Here is a 12268-nt window from a genome sequence, read left to right as displayed (position 1 = left end):
TCAAATGTTTTTAAATGCACCTGTGTGCAGGTGTAATACAAGACAAACATTGGGGATTAAGCTGCAAGACCATTACAGTACCATACAGAAAATTTATCATGTGGTTACAGTTCATTTTAGAAGAGGGCAAAGAAAATGTTGACAAAAGGGCACCAACTGAATGCCTGGGTCTTACACATCAAGTCAAAGCAGCACAGGATTTAATACTGTCAGAAGGAAAGGTAGACAATTCACAGTGCAGAATCACTGCCTATAAAACAAATATGATGGTACTAAGATTTGAGGCTTGCAACTTTGTGTTGGTATGTAGCATAGTCATAAGGATTCAAGTGAAATGAAGAACTGAGAATGAAGGCCAAGAAACCATACTGATGAACAGCACTAATGTTTTGGCCTGCCTCCCGACCAAGGTCATGCTGGACAACAGAAAATGGAATACCTCCAGAACCAAACCATTCCAGAACACGGTTCAAGGAGGAAGATTGTCATTTTAAGCAACATGCAAAGCTGAAGCAAATAATATAAAACAGTACATGTGGGTAAAAAGTATTTGCCAATCCCACAACTTAAGTTTTCAGTTTCAGAAAATACAGCCAGTTGAAAGCCTGGCTGTATTATCCTTTCTGGAGAACACCCGAATACCGATTGCGACATCACCAGAATGGAACTCAGCCCACCATTTCTTTATGAGCTGCTTAACATTAAGAGCCTCATGTGTCCACTTCAGGAAATCATTTCAAGCTTACACAAGACACTTGCTGACAGAAAGACCAGATACATAGTTTAGACTATAGCTACCCATCCCTATTTATGGGGTTATTGTGATGCTGTCTCGTTAATATTATATCAAATGAAATAATTGTAAAATGCACCACTTATCACAACAGAACTGTAACTGCAAGGTCAAACTCAGCATCTTGAAAGAAAAAGTAGTAAATAAATATATTCCAAGTTTTTAATATTTACTAATATTCAGCACACTTATGTAAGACTGCAGGAGCAGCAGTATTCATGAGGGATTATGCTACAAGAACAACATTTCATCCCTGGCTCATTTAGCAGTTTTTAGGGCTACTGACAGACCAAAACGGCTGGACTAGGCGTGCTGACAAAAACAGAATAGTTAAATTATGCCCCAAACCTCATCTTTACAAGCCTGACACTAACAAAAACCTATGGACTTGAGAGGCTTTCCTGTACAGAAAGTGAGCCAAGAGAGCCAGGAATGAGTTTGGTCTACAGACTAGTACCACCGCATGGACAGAATATCTAGAACATCTGTCTCTGACTTTCACACTTTAAACATTGAGAAAATTTTTATGCAGAAAAAGCTTTTTTAGTTCTACGCTTCCCTGGTTATGTACTGCATTACAACTAAACTACTTAGGTACCTGTAAGGGTGCTGTTCAAAGCACTTGAAATCCTCAGACAAAACCATTTGGGATGGCTACGATTAAGAACTTGTATCTTGGTCAGTCTTCACGTTGGAAGTGATAGCTTTAATGTGGTATCAAGACTTGGCCTCCAGGGCCTCATCTTCATTCCCTGGCCAACACATTTGCACTGGCACTGAATTAACATGGAAGCTCAATTAAGTGGACCAGCATTTATTTGCAGAAATGAAAGTCAACAAGGTGAGAATTTCAAGTGCTTGGGCACAGGCTATAATTTTAAAACAGTTCTTGGAGGAATACAACTATCCCTCTAAAAAGCTGATTTTTGCTTGGTGTTTCAAGATCGGTAGGTCTCACAAAGAGCTTTTATATTTAAACAAATGGTTCAACTTTGTAAACAGGTGTTTGTGGGAGACTCATACAGAGCTTTGTATCTCAGTAGGCTCCCCCCATCCCACTTCTATTTCAGGAGCACTTGTCCAACTGTGCTGTAATAAAAATTCATTTAGACTTCTGCTGTATTTAAACAACAAGCCTGGGGAAAAAGTTACATTTAACATACAGTGACATTTACAAAAGTTTTCATTACAACTTTCTGTTAAGAGCAGTTACTGGAAGCCATTCTGAAAGCATAAGACTCACATTGGTTATTGAATCTAAACTTCCTCCTACTCCATCACTAGTTACCTTAGTGCATGAATGCAGTATATCATTCGAGGTATGTTTTTCCTATCATAGACATCTGTGGTCTCTGGATAAAAGATCTAAAAAAAACAGAACAGTTATTCTGAATAATAATCTAAACTCCTAGTCCAAATGGGTCCTCAAGAGACTAGTGAAGCTGCATTACAATACCTTAAGTTGCCATTACTATACAAAGTAGCTATCCAGAACTGCAAACGTTGCCAAGATGCTCTATAAGTTTAAATTTTATCACCATTATGTAGTTAGTATTTATGAGCATTATTCCATGAACCACAGAGAATGCCTATTAAGTGAAATCATATAACATCTACCTGTTGGTTTAATTTGCTCTTCACTCTAGTGAAGTACTGGAAAAAAGTATTTAAACAATGCTGTTTGGAACCTCAAAAGGACAGATTTGATAAAAGTCAGAGAAATCCAAGTTAAGGAAATGGATACAACTTACAAAGCTTAATTGTGAGCCAATGGTATTAAAAATGGAGGACACTTGGCACATACAAAAGGTTTACATTTTCAAAGCACCATACCAAGTAATCCTCAACACCCTGATGGAGAAGGCATTATCTTCACTCTACAGGGGAGGAAGCTGAGGCAGAGAGATATTAAGACTTTTGCCCAAGGCCACATCATAAGTTACCAGTAAAGCCAGAATTAGAACTTAGTTGTTGCAGGCCTTGATCACCCTGGGGTTCAATTCACAAAAACACTGATTCTCAAATTAAGGAAGAGTAGCCTGCCAAGACAACTAGCACTAGTGGAGTATCACTCCATGCAGAGAGCTGGGATTTCAATGTGAATTCAACTCAATGCTTCTAAAAAATTTCAGTAGAAGCAGAGAGCACCATGAAGGCTGTGTGACCAATGCACCTGTTGGAAAAATCCAGCAGAGGGTACAGAGAGAGTTTTACTGGGCTCCCCTAGGTCAGATATTGGATAACTATTCACCAAAAGGAGGCACGCGAGATCTCCACTGAGAAAAGAGAAGTTACTCACCATAGTAAAGATGGTTCTTCGAGATGTGTCCCCATGGGTGCTCCACGATAGGTGTCGGGCTCGCCCCGGCGCTACAGATCGGATATTTCCGGCAGTTTCTGCCAGGCCGCGCATGCACTGGCGTGCGCCGCTCCCTTGCGCACTCCTGGCCACGTGCGCGATCCGGTCCCTGCCAGTTCCTTGACCAACCGCCTCGGATGCTCCTGAAAAACACTGAACAGAGATCTGAAGCGGGGAGGATGGGCGGGTGGTGGAGCACCCACGGGGACACATCTCGAAGAATCATCGTTACTACGGTGAGTAAGTTCTCTTTCTTCCTCGAGTGTCCCCGTGGGTGCTCCACAATAGGTGACTACCCAGCAGTAACCCAAGAAAGGAGGTGGGTAATTGGGTTATGTGCAGCTTGCCCACGAAAGGACTGCTGTCGAGAGATGGGTATCCTCTTGGAATACCCTGTGTAGGGCATAATGCTTGGCGAAGGTGTCATAGGATGACCATGTCGCCGCTCTGCAGATGTCTTTTAGCGCAATGCCCTTGAAAAAGGCTGTTGATGCCGCCACCGCCCTGGTGGAGTGAGCCCTAGGCGGGGCCAGTAAAGGAGTCTAAGTTCGTAGCAAATTTTTATACAGCATACAATGTACTTCGAGATTCTCTGCGAAGAGACCTTCTCCTTTTGATCTGGGAGCGAGAGAGACTAGGAGTCTATCCGTTTTTCGGAAGGACTTAGTCCTGTCTATATAAAAAGCCAGCGCCCTCCTCACATCCAAGAGGTGTAGGCGCGCCTCTTTGGTGGAGTTATGAGGCTTTGGATAAAACGAGGGTAAGACTATAGGTTCGTTAATATGAAACTCTGAAGAAACTTTCGGAACAAAGGCTGGATGCAGCTGTAAGGTTACCGCCTCCTTCGAAAATACTGCGCAGGGTGGCATTGCCATAACTGCCGCGAGCTCGCTCACCCTCAGAGCTGATGTGATTGCAAGAAGGAAGGTCGTCTTTATCGTAAGGAGACGGAGGGAAACTGTGGCTAAGGGTTCAAACGGTGGTCCTGTTAGCGCATTAAGCACCAGGTCCAAGCTCCACGAAGGTGGAAGCGGTTTCTGAGGGGGGTACAGGTTTACCAGCCCCTTCAGGAACCTAGTAACCATGGGATGGGCGAACACCGTGGGCCCTTCCTCTTCGTGTCGGAAAGCCGATATAGCGGCAAGGTGGACCTTCAATGAGGATAAGGAGAGTCCGCCTCTCTTGAGGTCCAGTAAGTATTCTAATATTACAGGTATAGGTACAGCAAGGGGAGCTAATTGCTTGGTAGAACACCATGCAGTGAATTGAGTCCATTTCTGCTTGTAGGTCTTCCTGGTGGAAGTCCTTCTGCTACTTTCTAGGACTTGTTGCACTCCCTCCGTACATGTGCTCTCTAGGGAGCTGAGCCATGGATTAACCATGCTTGCAGTCGCAGGCCTTGGGGGTGTGGGTGCACTATAGACCCCTGGGCTTGCGTGAGCACGTCCGGCGCCACCAGAAGGGGGCATCGGTGAGCAGTCCGACATGCGCAGGAGTAAGGGGAACCATTGCTGTCGATCCCAAGTTGGGACTACTAGGATCATGTGGGCTCTCTCTCTCCTGGCTTTCTGCAAGCCCTTGTGGATGAGCACTGTGGGAGGAAATGCATAGAGCAGGGGGCCCTTCCACGAGATCGCGAATGCATCCCCCAGGGACCCCCATCCCAGTCCTGCCCTGGAGCAGTATTGTGGGCACTTCTTGTTGCGATGAGTGGCAAACAGGTCTATCTGGGGAAACTCCCATGCATGAAAAATTGGTCGTAGCAGATCGGAACGGATCTGCCACTTGTGTGAGTGCGAAGTGCCTGTTCAACTGGTCTGCCTTCACATTGTGAGCACCTGGTAAATACAAGGCTTTCAAAGTTATATTGTTGGCGATGCACCAGTTCCACAGGCGGACTGCTTCCGCACATAAGGCACAGGACCGAGCTCCTCCTTGTCGATTTATATAAGACATGGTGGAGGTATTGTCTCTATTGATCCCAACTACTTTGCCTTGTATATGGTCTCGAAAGTGTTTGCAGGCGTTGAACACTGCTCTGAGCTCCCGTATATTTATGTGCGGCAACTGTTCCGTAGGGGACCACAGTCCCTGTGTCACCTTTTCGCCCATGTGTGCTCCCCACCCTATGTGGGAGGCCTCTGTGGTGAGACAAAGACATTTGTGGTTGATGAAAGGGTACCCCTGTTAGCATGTTCTTAGGGTTCACCCACCATTGCAGGGATCTGCGCACCTCTGTCGTGGGCGACACCCCCCTGTGAACGGTGTGTGCTGCCGGTTTGTAGACGCTCGCCAGCCAGTGATACATGCTGTGCATATGCAGTCTGGCATTCTGTACTACAAATGTTGCTGCTGCCATATGGCCTAGCAGCTGTAAGCACGTTAGAACCAGCACCGTGGGGCTGAAGGTGATGACTTGTACGAGGGAACCAATGGCGCGAAAGCAAGCATTTGGTAGATAAACCCTTGTGTGATGGAGTTTATGCGTGCCCCTGTGAACTCTATGTCCTGTGTGGGGTCGATCTTTGACTTCGCCAGGTTGATGACCAGGCCCAGCGAAGAGAACGTGCATCATGCGTAGTACCTCTTCCTTCGAGGCCCCTTTCAGTAGGCAATCATCCAGATATGGGAATATAAACACCCCGTCTGTGCAGGTAGGCTGACACCACTGCCAGGGTCTTGGTAAATACTCTGGGGGCCGAGGAGAGGCCGAACAGCAGAACCTTGTATTGGAAATGTTCTTTGCCGACCATAAACCGGAGAAAACATCTGTGAGCCAGGTGGATTGTTATATGGAAATACGTGTCTTGTAAGTCGAGGGCTGCGAACCAATCTCCATCGTCCAGTGCTGTAAGTAGAGAGGCGACTGATTATCCGAAAGCGTTGTTTGAGCAAATACCGATTGAGGCCTCGAAGATCTAGGATGGGCCTCCAGCCTCCTGTTTTTTTCTCTGTAAGGAAGTATCTTGAATAGAACCCTTTCCCTTGGAGTTCCTCTGGCACTCTTTCCACTGCCCCTATAAGCATAAGATGGTCTACCTCCTGCTTGAGTCCCGCTTCGTGGGAGGCATCCTTTAGATGGGGCCTGGGTGGAGGTCGTGGTGGTGGAGCAACTGGAAGGGGATCGCGTAACCCGTGGCTATGATCTCCAGTACCCAATTTGTCTGTGGTGATCTTTTGCCGTAGAATGGTCGGAGGCGATGATGGAACATTAGCTTTGGATGACATTGCACGATGGTAGTGATAGTGCAGCCCTCGATCTGTCTGTCAAACTTGTTGCCTTTGGCCCTGCCCCGAGGATGCACGGCTCTGTTGGGAACATCGCCTGGGAGTTCTGTACTGTTGGTGCTGTTGATGCCGCCCTAGCTCGTAGCCCCTTTGGTAGTGAGCACGCTGGGGTTGATACGGGTATCGTCTTTGCTGAGGGTAATACTTTTTCTTCCTGTATGGAGGGGTATAAATCCCCAAGGTTCTGGAGAGTAGCCCTTGAGTCCTTACTGGAATGAAGGACCGAATCAGTTGATTCAGCAAACAACTTCTGTGTCAAAGGGGAGATCAACGATCTTCGCCTGCAGATCCCTCGGGATACCCGATGTCTGAATCCAGGATTCCCTGCGCATGACCACTGCCGTAGCCGTTGAGCGTGCTGCCGTATCTGCTACGCCCAGGGTGACCTGAACTCCTGTCCTCGAGGCTGCGTAGCCTTCCTGCACAATGGCCTTCAGCACTGGCTTCTTATCCTCTGGAAGTGAGTCCATGAGGTAAATCAGCCTGGAGTAATTGTCAAAGTTATGGTTCGCTAGGTGTGCTGCATAATTTGCCATTCTCAACAGTAGGGCAGAGGAGGAGTAGACCTTTCTGCCGAATAACTCTAGCTTCTTGGCATCTTTGTCCATTCCCCCTGTTTTGTACAGAGAAGTTTTCTACCTCTGTTGAGACGATTCCACCACCAGATAATTTGGTTGTGGGGTGACTGAACAGGAACTCCATGCCCTTCGCCGGGACGAAGTATTTCTTATCCGCTCTCTTGTTTATAGGCGGAGCGGACGCAGGGGTCTGCCATATCCTGGTAGCGGACTCCATAATTGCTTCGTCAAGCGGAATAGCTATTTTGGAAGAGGCCGGAGGTCTCAGGTTTTTGAGGAGCTTATGGTGCTTCTCCTGCACCTCTGCTGTCTGGATGCCTTGCGTAAAGGCCACCCTTTTAAACAGCTCTTGGAACTGTTTGAGATCGTCCGGGGGGGACATCCCCTGGGGACGTAGCCTCATCGGGGGAGGAGAGAGAGGAACCACTAGGGTAAGCCTCTCTGGATCCCTTTGGATCCTGTTGATGGTGATACATCTTCTCGCTGGAAGTTTGCGAGGGGAAATCTCGGGGTTCCAGAATCAACTCCCCCGAGATATTTGCGTTTCTGTCCCCGTCCGCAATTGCCCTCAGGGATAGTGAACCGTCTGAGGGGACCTGTCCATGGGGGTATGCCTATGGTGTCTATGCCCCGCATGATAGGGGCGACCATGGCAACACGGGCACGGTTCCTGGGATGGAGACCTGGACCACTCTCGAGGCGCATACCCCTGGCGTCTGGGGGAGCCAGATCATCTGGGTGATTGAGACAATGGTGAGACTGATTTGTGATAGTACTCCAGGGGGTCAAATCCCAGAAAAGGCAAGGGTGGCCTGAGGCCATGGTGATGCTGGCTGGAGGAACGGGGAGGGAGGCTCAGGGTAGACTGGGGGAGACCCCTGCCTCCTTGTTGGAGTTCGCAGCATAAGGGGAGGGCTTAGAGAGAGCAGCCCTGTCTGGAGAAGGGCTGCAGTGCTGGGTTTTCTCTGCTGCCTTTCCCCTCCCCTGTGGGGCTGACTCCGCCCCTTTCCGCACCGGGGATCTCGGCCCCGCTGTCGGCGCCGCGCTCAGCACACTTCACTGCGGTGCTGCGCGGGTGGTCTCCCCCGGCGCCTGCAGGCTGCATGCCTGTGAGCTCTGCACCATCGGCGCCCCTGGGGTCTGTGCCGCTAGCTGCAGTGCCGCCGGTTCCAGTGCTTGCCTGGCTGCCGCTCTGCCCGCGGTGTGGGCCGGCTGTTTGATTATTGGAGGCTCAGCCTCTGCCACATGCACTTCCGCACCGCCGCCGCTCGTCTGTGATTGCGGCTGGGGGCTATATGCTGCACCCATCCCGCTTGCTGTGGCTGCCAGCAGGGATCGGGTTGGCGAGAGCTTCCTCCGTTTTTCCACTGATGGGGTGAGGGAAGCCGCCTTCCTTTTATGGGCCCCTGCGGGTCCCTCTTGTTGGGGCCGCTCCAGCACGTCTGGCTGGAGGGCCTTGTCAAAGAGCAGCATTTTTAGCCGCATTTCTCTGTCCTTCCTTGCTCTAGCCTTGAGCTTTGCGCAGAAGGAGCATTTTTGGGTGACGCGAGATTCCCCCAGGCACCTAATGCACTGACTGTACCTGTCGGAGGCCGGCATAGCTTCGCGGCATGACTCACACTTCTTGAATCCTGAAGAGGACATTGTGGTGAGTCTGAGTTGTTAATAGGGTACTTAGCACCTTCTCTGTGCTTGTTCCCCTCTCGGACCCAGCCTGCCGTGGCAGGAGGCCTAATGGCCTTACGTCCCCGGGCCTCCGCTGCTCCTCTTGTTACTAAGGCTTTTTTTTTTTTTTTTTTTTTTTTTGGCAATAAGAAAAACAAGCTAACTTAAAGACTGAAAAGAAACTCTAAAAATACTTAAAACATTAAATACACTGACTCTGGCTGCAGCCTGAGTGGATTCCATCTGCAGCCGATGGCGGTTAAGGAACTGGCGGGGACCGGATCGCGCACGTGGCTGGGATTGTGCAAGGGAGCGGTGCGCGCATGCACAGTCCGGGAGAAACTGCTGGAAAGATCCGATCTGCGGCGCCGGGACGAACCCGACACCTATCGTGGAGCACCCACGGGGACACTCGAGGAAGAACAGTAGCCTAGTGGCCATCATCATCATATTTAAGGAGTAATGTAGCTATACTGACAGTTATGCTCTTAAGATCTTGGCATTCAGGGGGGGTCACCTTAAGATGACTTACCTAGGAAATGCTGCTTTCAGACAGGAAGTAACAGCCATCTCTTTGGCTATTTTTACATTATATGCCTCAACTGTATGCCTATTTGCACACTGAGCCAGCAGCAAAAATGTGCTACATTCTACAGGATCAAACAGGAAGGAGGGTCTTGTTTATAAGACACAAAGGATTCCTTGGTATATCTGGGTATGGAAGGAAATACACAGGGTCCTTTGCCAAGGAGGCAAGCCAACAGCATGCTTGTAACATAAGGTTTACAGGCAGCCTGGCAGAAGAATACTACAACATGCTACAGGACATGAGAGCAGTCAATTAGGTTTTAGAAACCAAGTTATGATTTAATTTCATCTGTAACAATGTGTTTACTGCTTCTGCTTGCTCTACTCAATTATGCGTTGCTAAAACAAACTTAGGTATGTTTATAATGAATACAAGCATAAGTGTTGCAAGTTACACAAAAAGAGCAGTCTGAAGTGACACTGGTAAGCTGGGATGTCATGGTCTGTTAGCAGAAAACTTAATGCTAAGACAATATCCAGTGGACCCAGGGATGGACAGACCAAGCAGATGCATGGAGGGCTCAAAGGCTGGGGTGTGCCTAACAACCTGCAGAGAGAGAGCAGGGCCTGTAAGGCCTAGAGTAGAGTGCCTATGTTCAGTGGAATAGGAGACCTGTCCTCCCATCAGGCACAGACGAAGTTTCCTCATGACAGTGAGATGCCTCACAACCCAGAGCACCCCCACGAAGAATCAGAGGCAGCACCCTGTATCATTATGTCAATAACTGTGGCAGACTCAGCAAGCTCTTTGGCCCTTCTAGTACACAACCCTTCCTGGCACAGAAGAGGCATGACAGGAGGGAGAGAAGGACTAAACAGAACTAAGAGATGGTAGGTGTCTGATGAACTGACATAGCCAGGCATCAAATAAACTTAACAAGCCTAAAAACCAAGCTGTATGGTCTGAAATAAGAGCATATATTCCAGATATGAAGAGGTAAACCAGCTTTTTAAGAAACACTGCTGGCTAACAAGCTCACTTGGCAAATGTGCAGAAGTACCGATCACTGTTTGGAGTAGCCACAGCAGCCCTGTACTAAATAGCTGGTCAGGAGACACTGTTGACGGGCAACACAGAAAGGGACAGAAAAGCAAAGGAAATGTGTAAGGTGGAGGGCAGCAAGAGAAGGGGAGGACCACCAGCTGCAACAGGAAAGAAAACCTAGAGAAATCTTTAAGACAGAATCTGATGGAAGGACAGCCTGGGATCTACCTGGAAGGTTCAGGAGACATGAGAAACAAAGTAACAGGAAATAAAGAGGTGGAAAAGGAAACAAGACAAAATAATTGAACAATGAAGAGGAGATAAAAGTTATAAGAAACAAAATACATCAAAAGGAAAACATTTAAGCTTTAAAATTTATTTCCTGAACTAGCTCCTGCAAGCACTGAAGCATTCAACAGCATTTTATTTGAGCAAATTAAGGGGAAAAATCTCACTGTTTCAGTCAGCTTTAGCTTGAAGCAGTGATTTCATATCCCTTAAAAACTTACCTTAGGTAGACCAATGGATTCCATTGCCCTTAGCCACTGCACAGTATTATCCGTGTGTCGAAAATGAAGGCCCGATCTCTAATTGGAAACATAAGGGGAGGACGGGAGAAAGATTATTTTGAATTATTTTCTTTTGCTATATACTTTCCTTTGGTTAACAATTTTACACTTCCTGTGAATAAGATTCTGAACAATTTCAATGTGACCCTAAACCAGAGACCCACACACCCGTTTCAACTGCATGCCAAATCATAAGGCAGTTACATGCCATGCAACTCATCCTCTTAGGCAGACTTTGTAATCCCAATGCCTGTGCCCCAAATCCCATTTCCAAGCAAGTTTGTTCAAAGAGTCCCATTGTTAAGCAGAGAAGAAACATTCTATAGAAGCCTTCCTTCTTATTAGGCTTCTGTTCTGGTTAGACAAGGCAAGCTTGAATGTAAATGCAAGAGAAAGGGCTGTTTCAGAGAAAAGATGTTTAGTATTTTAAAAAGTCTCCTGGATATCTGGGGAGTTCAGGTGATTTGTGAACAGAGGTGTGTACAACACAGAGGAGAGCCTTTGAAAGTCATTTTTGCCAAGTTTTTGAGAAGTGGACCAGTTTACTTGAAACAGCCCACTAAGTTTTCCACTAAAACTAAAAAAACCTCCTTTCCGAGGCTGTTTCCGAGGCCCATTCCAAGCATAAGCAGTCTTCAAAACCGTGAGAGGGAAACCTGGAGGTATCACATTATTTTAAATGCAAAACATTTAAGTAAGTTTTGTAGAAAAGCAAATACTGAAAATCTCCGCATAGAAGTGTCCAAGTTCTTCCAGTTTTTGACAGCTCTGTATATTTGTGGGGAGGTGAGGTGGAAATTAAGCATTTCAGATGCAAACCATGTTCAAAGCTATTGGAAGCAGCGTTTCAGTACTTGCTCAGCTTGCTGGGTGGACTCAAATTGCTACAGATAAATTTGCTTTCTTGTGAGAGTTTTTGATTTAGGTCTCCCAGTGCTCATGGATCTGTATTTTTTTAAAAACTATCTTCAAAGGCAGCAGCTGTGGAAAGAGGCAGCAGTACTTGCACAAGAGACCAGAAAAGCCTGTCTTTCATCCATTATGCATTCAGAAAATCATGTAACGGATACAAGTTATTAATGGCTCTTGATGTAAATTGAAAGTGTCATATATGCATTTGAATATTAAGCATTTGAGAGCCATAAACGTTTGTCTGTTCTTTAGACGTCCAAGTAATCAAAGCTGTCCAAAGAAATTTTCACAGAAAAAAAATTAAGTTGGTTCCTTTCACAAGATTAAAGAGCATTTAAAAAAGGAGAAATTTCCCTCACAAAGGTAGAAATTAAAGAATTTTTCAGTAAAAGTTCTCATTTTGAAAAGGTGTCCAAAATTGAAGGTGCTAGCCTCAAATCTTCTGAGGTAGCCAGTGAAGGTGCCCCATGAACAAATGTGCAAAATTCAGGTATGTTCTTTTTCATAGCTAGCTCTCTTAAACAGCAACAG

At 46.8% G+C, this 12268-nt stretch overlaps 1 protein-coding gene across 2 annotated transcripts in view; it reads right to left on the bottom strand.

Moving 5' to 3' along the window:
* Positions 1-12268, bottom strand: part of IQGAP2 (IQ motif containing GTPase activating protein 2) — a 219493-nt gene that overhangs the window by 90181 nt on the left and 117044 nt on the right. For both annotated transcript variants that reach the window (XM_074995443.1, XM_074995444.1), the window contains exons 4-5: positions 10766-10843; positions 2082-2158 (exon numbers count right to left, since the gene is read on the bottom strand). In XM_074995443.1, coding sequence (XP_074851544.1) covers positions 2082-2158; positions 10766-10843 — 155 coding nt within the window. The remainder of the gene's footprint in view (positions 1-2081; positions 2159-10765; positions 10844-12268) is intronic.

The sequence above is a fragment of the Carettochelys insculpta genome, chromosome 5, assembly GCF_033958435.1.
Source record: "Carettochelys insculpta isolate YL-2023 chromosome 5, ASM3395843v1, whole genome shotgun sequence".
NCBI lineage: Eukaryota > Metazoa > Chordata > Testudines > Carettochelyidae > Carettochelys > Carettochelys insculpta.
The sequence above is the reverse complement of the archived record's forward strand: the minus strand, read 5'-3'. Positions and strand labels throughout refer to the sequence as shown.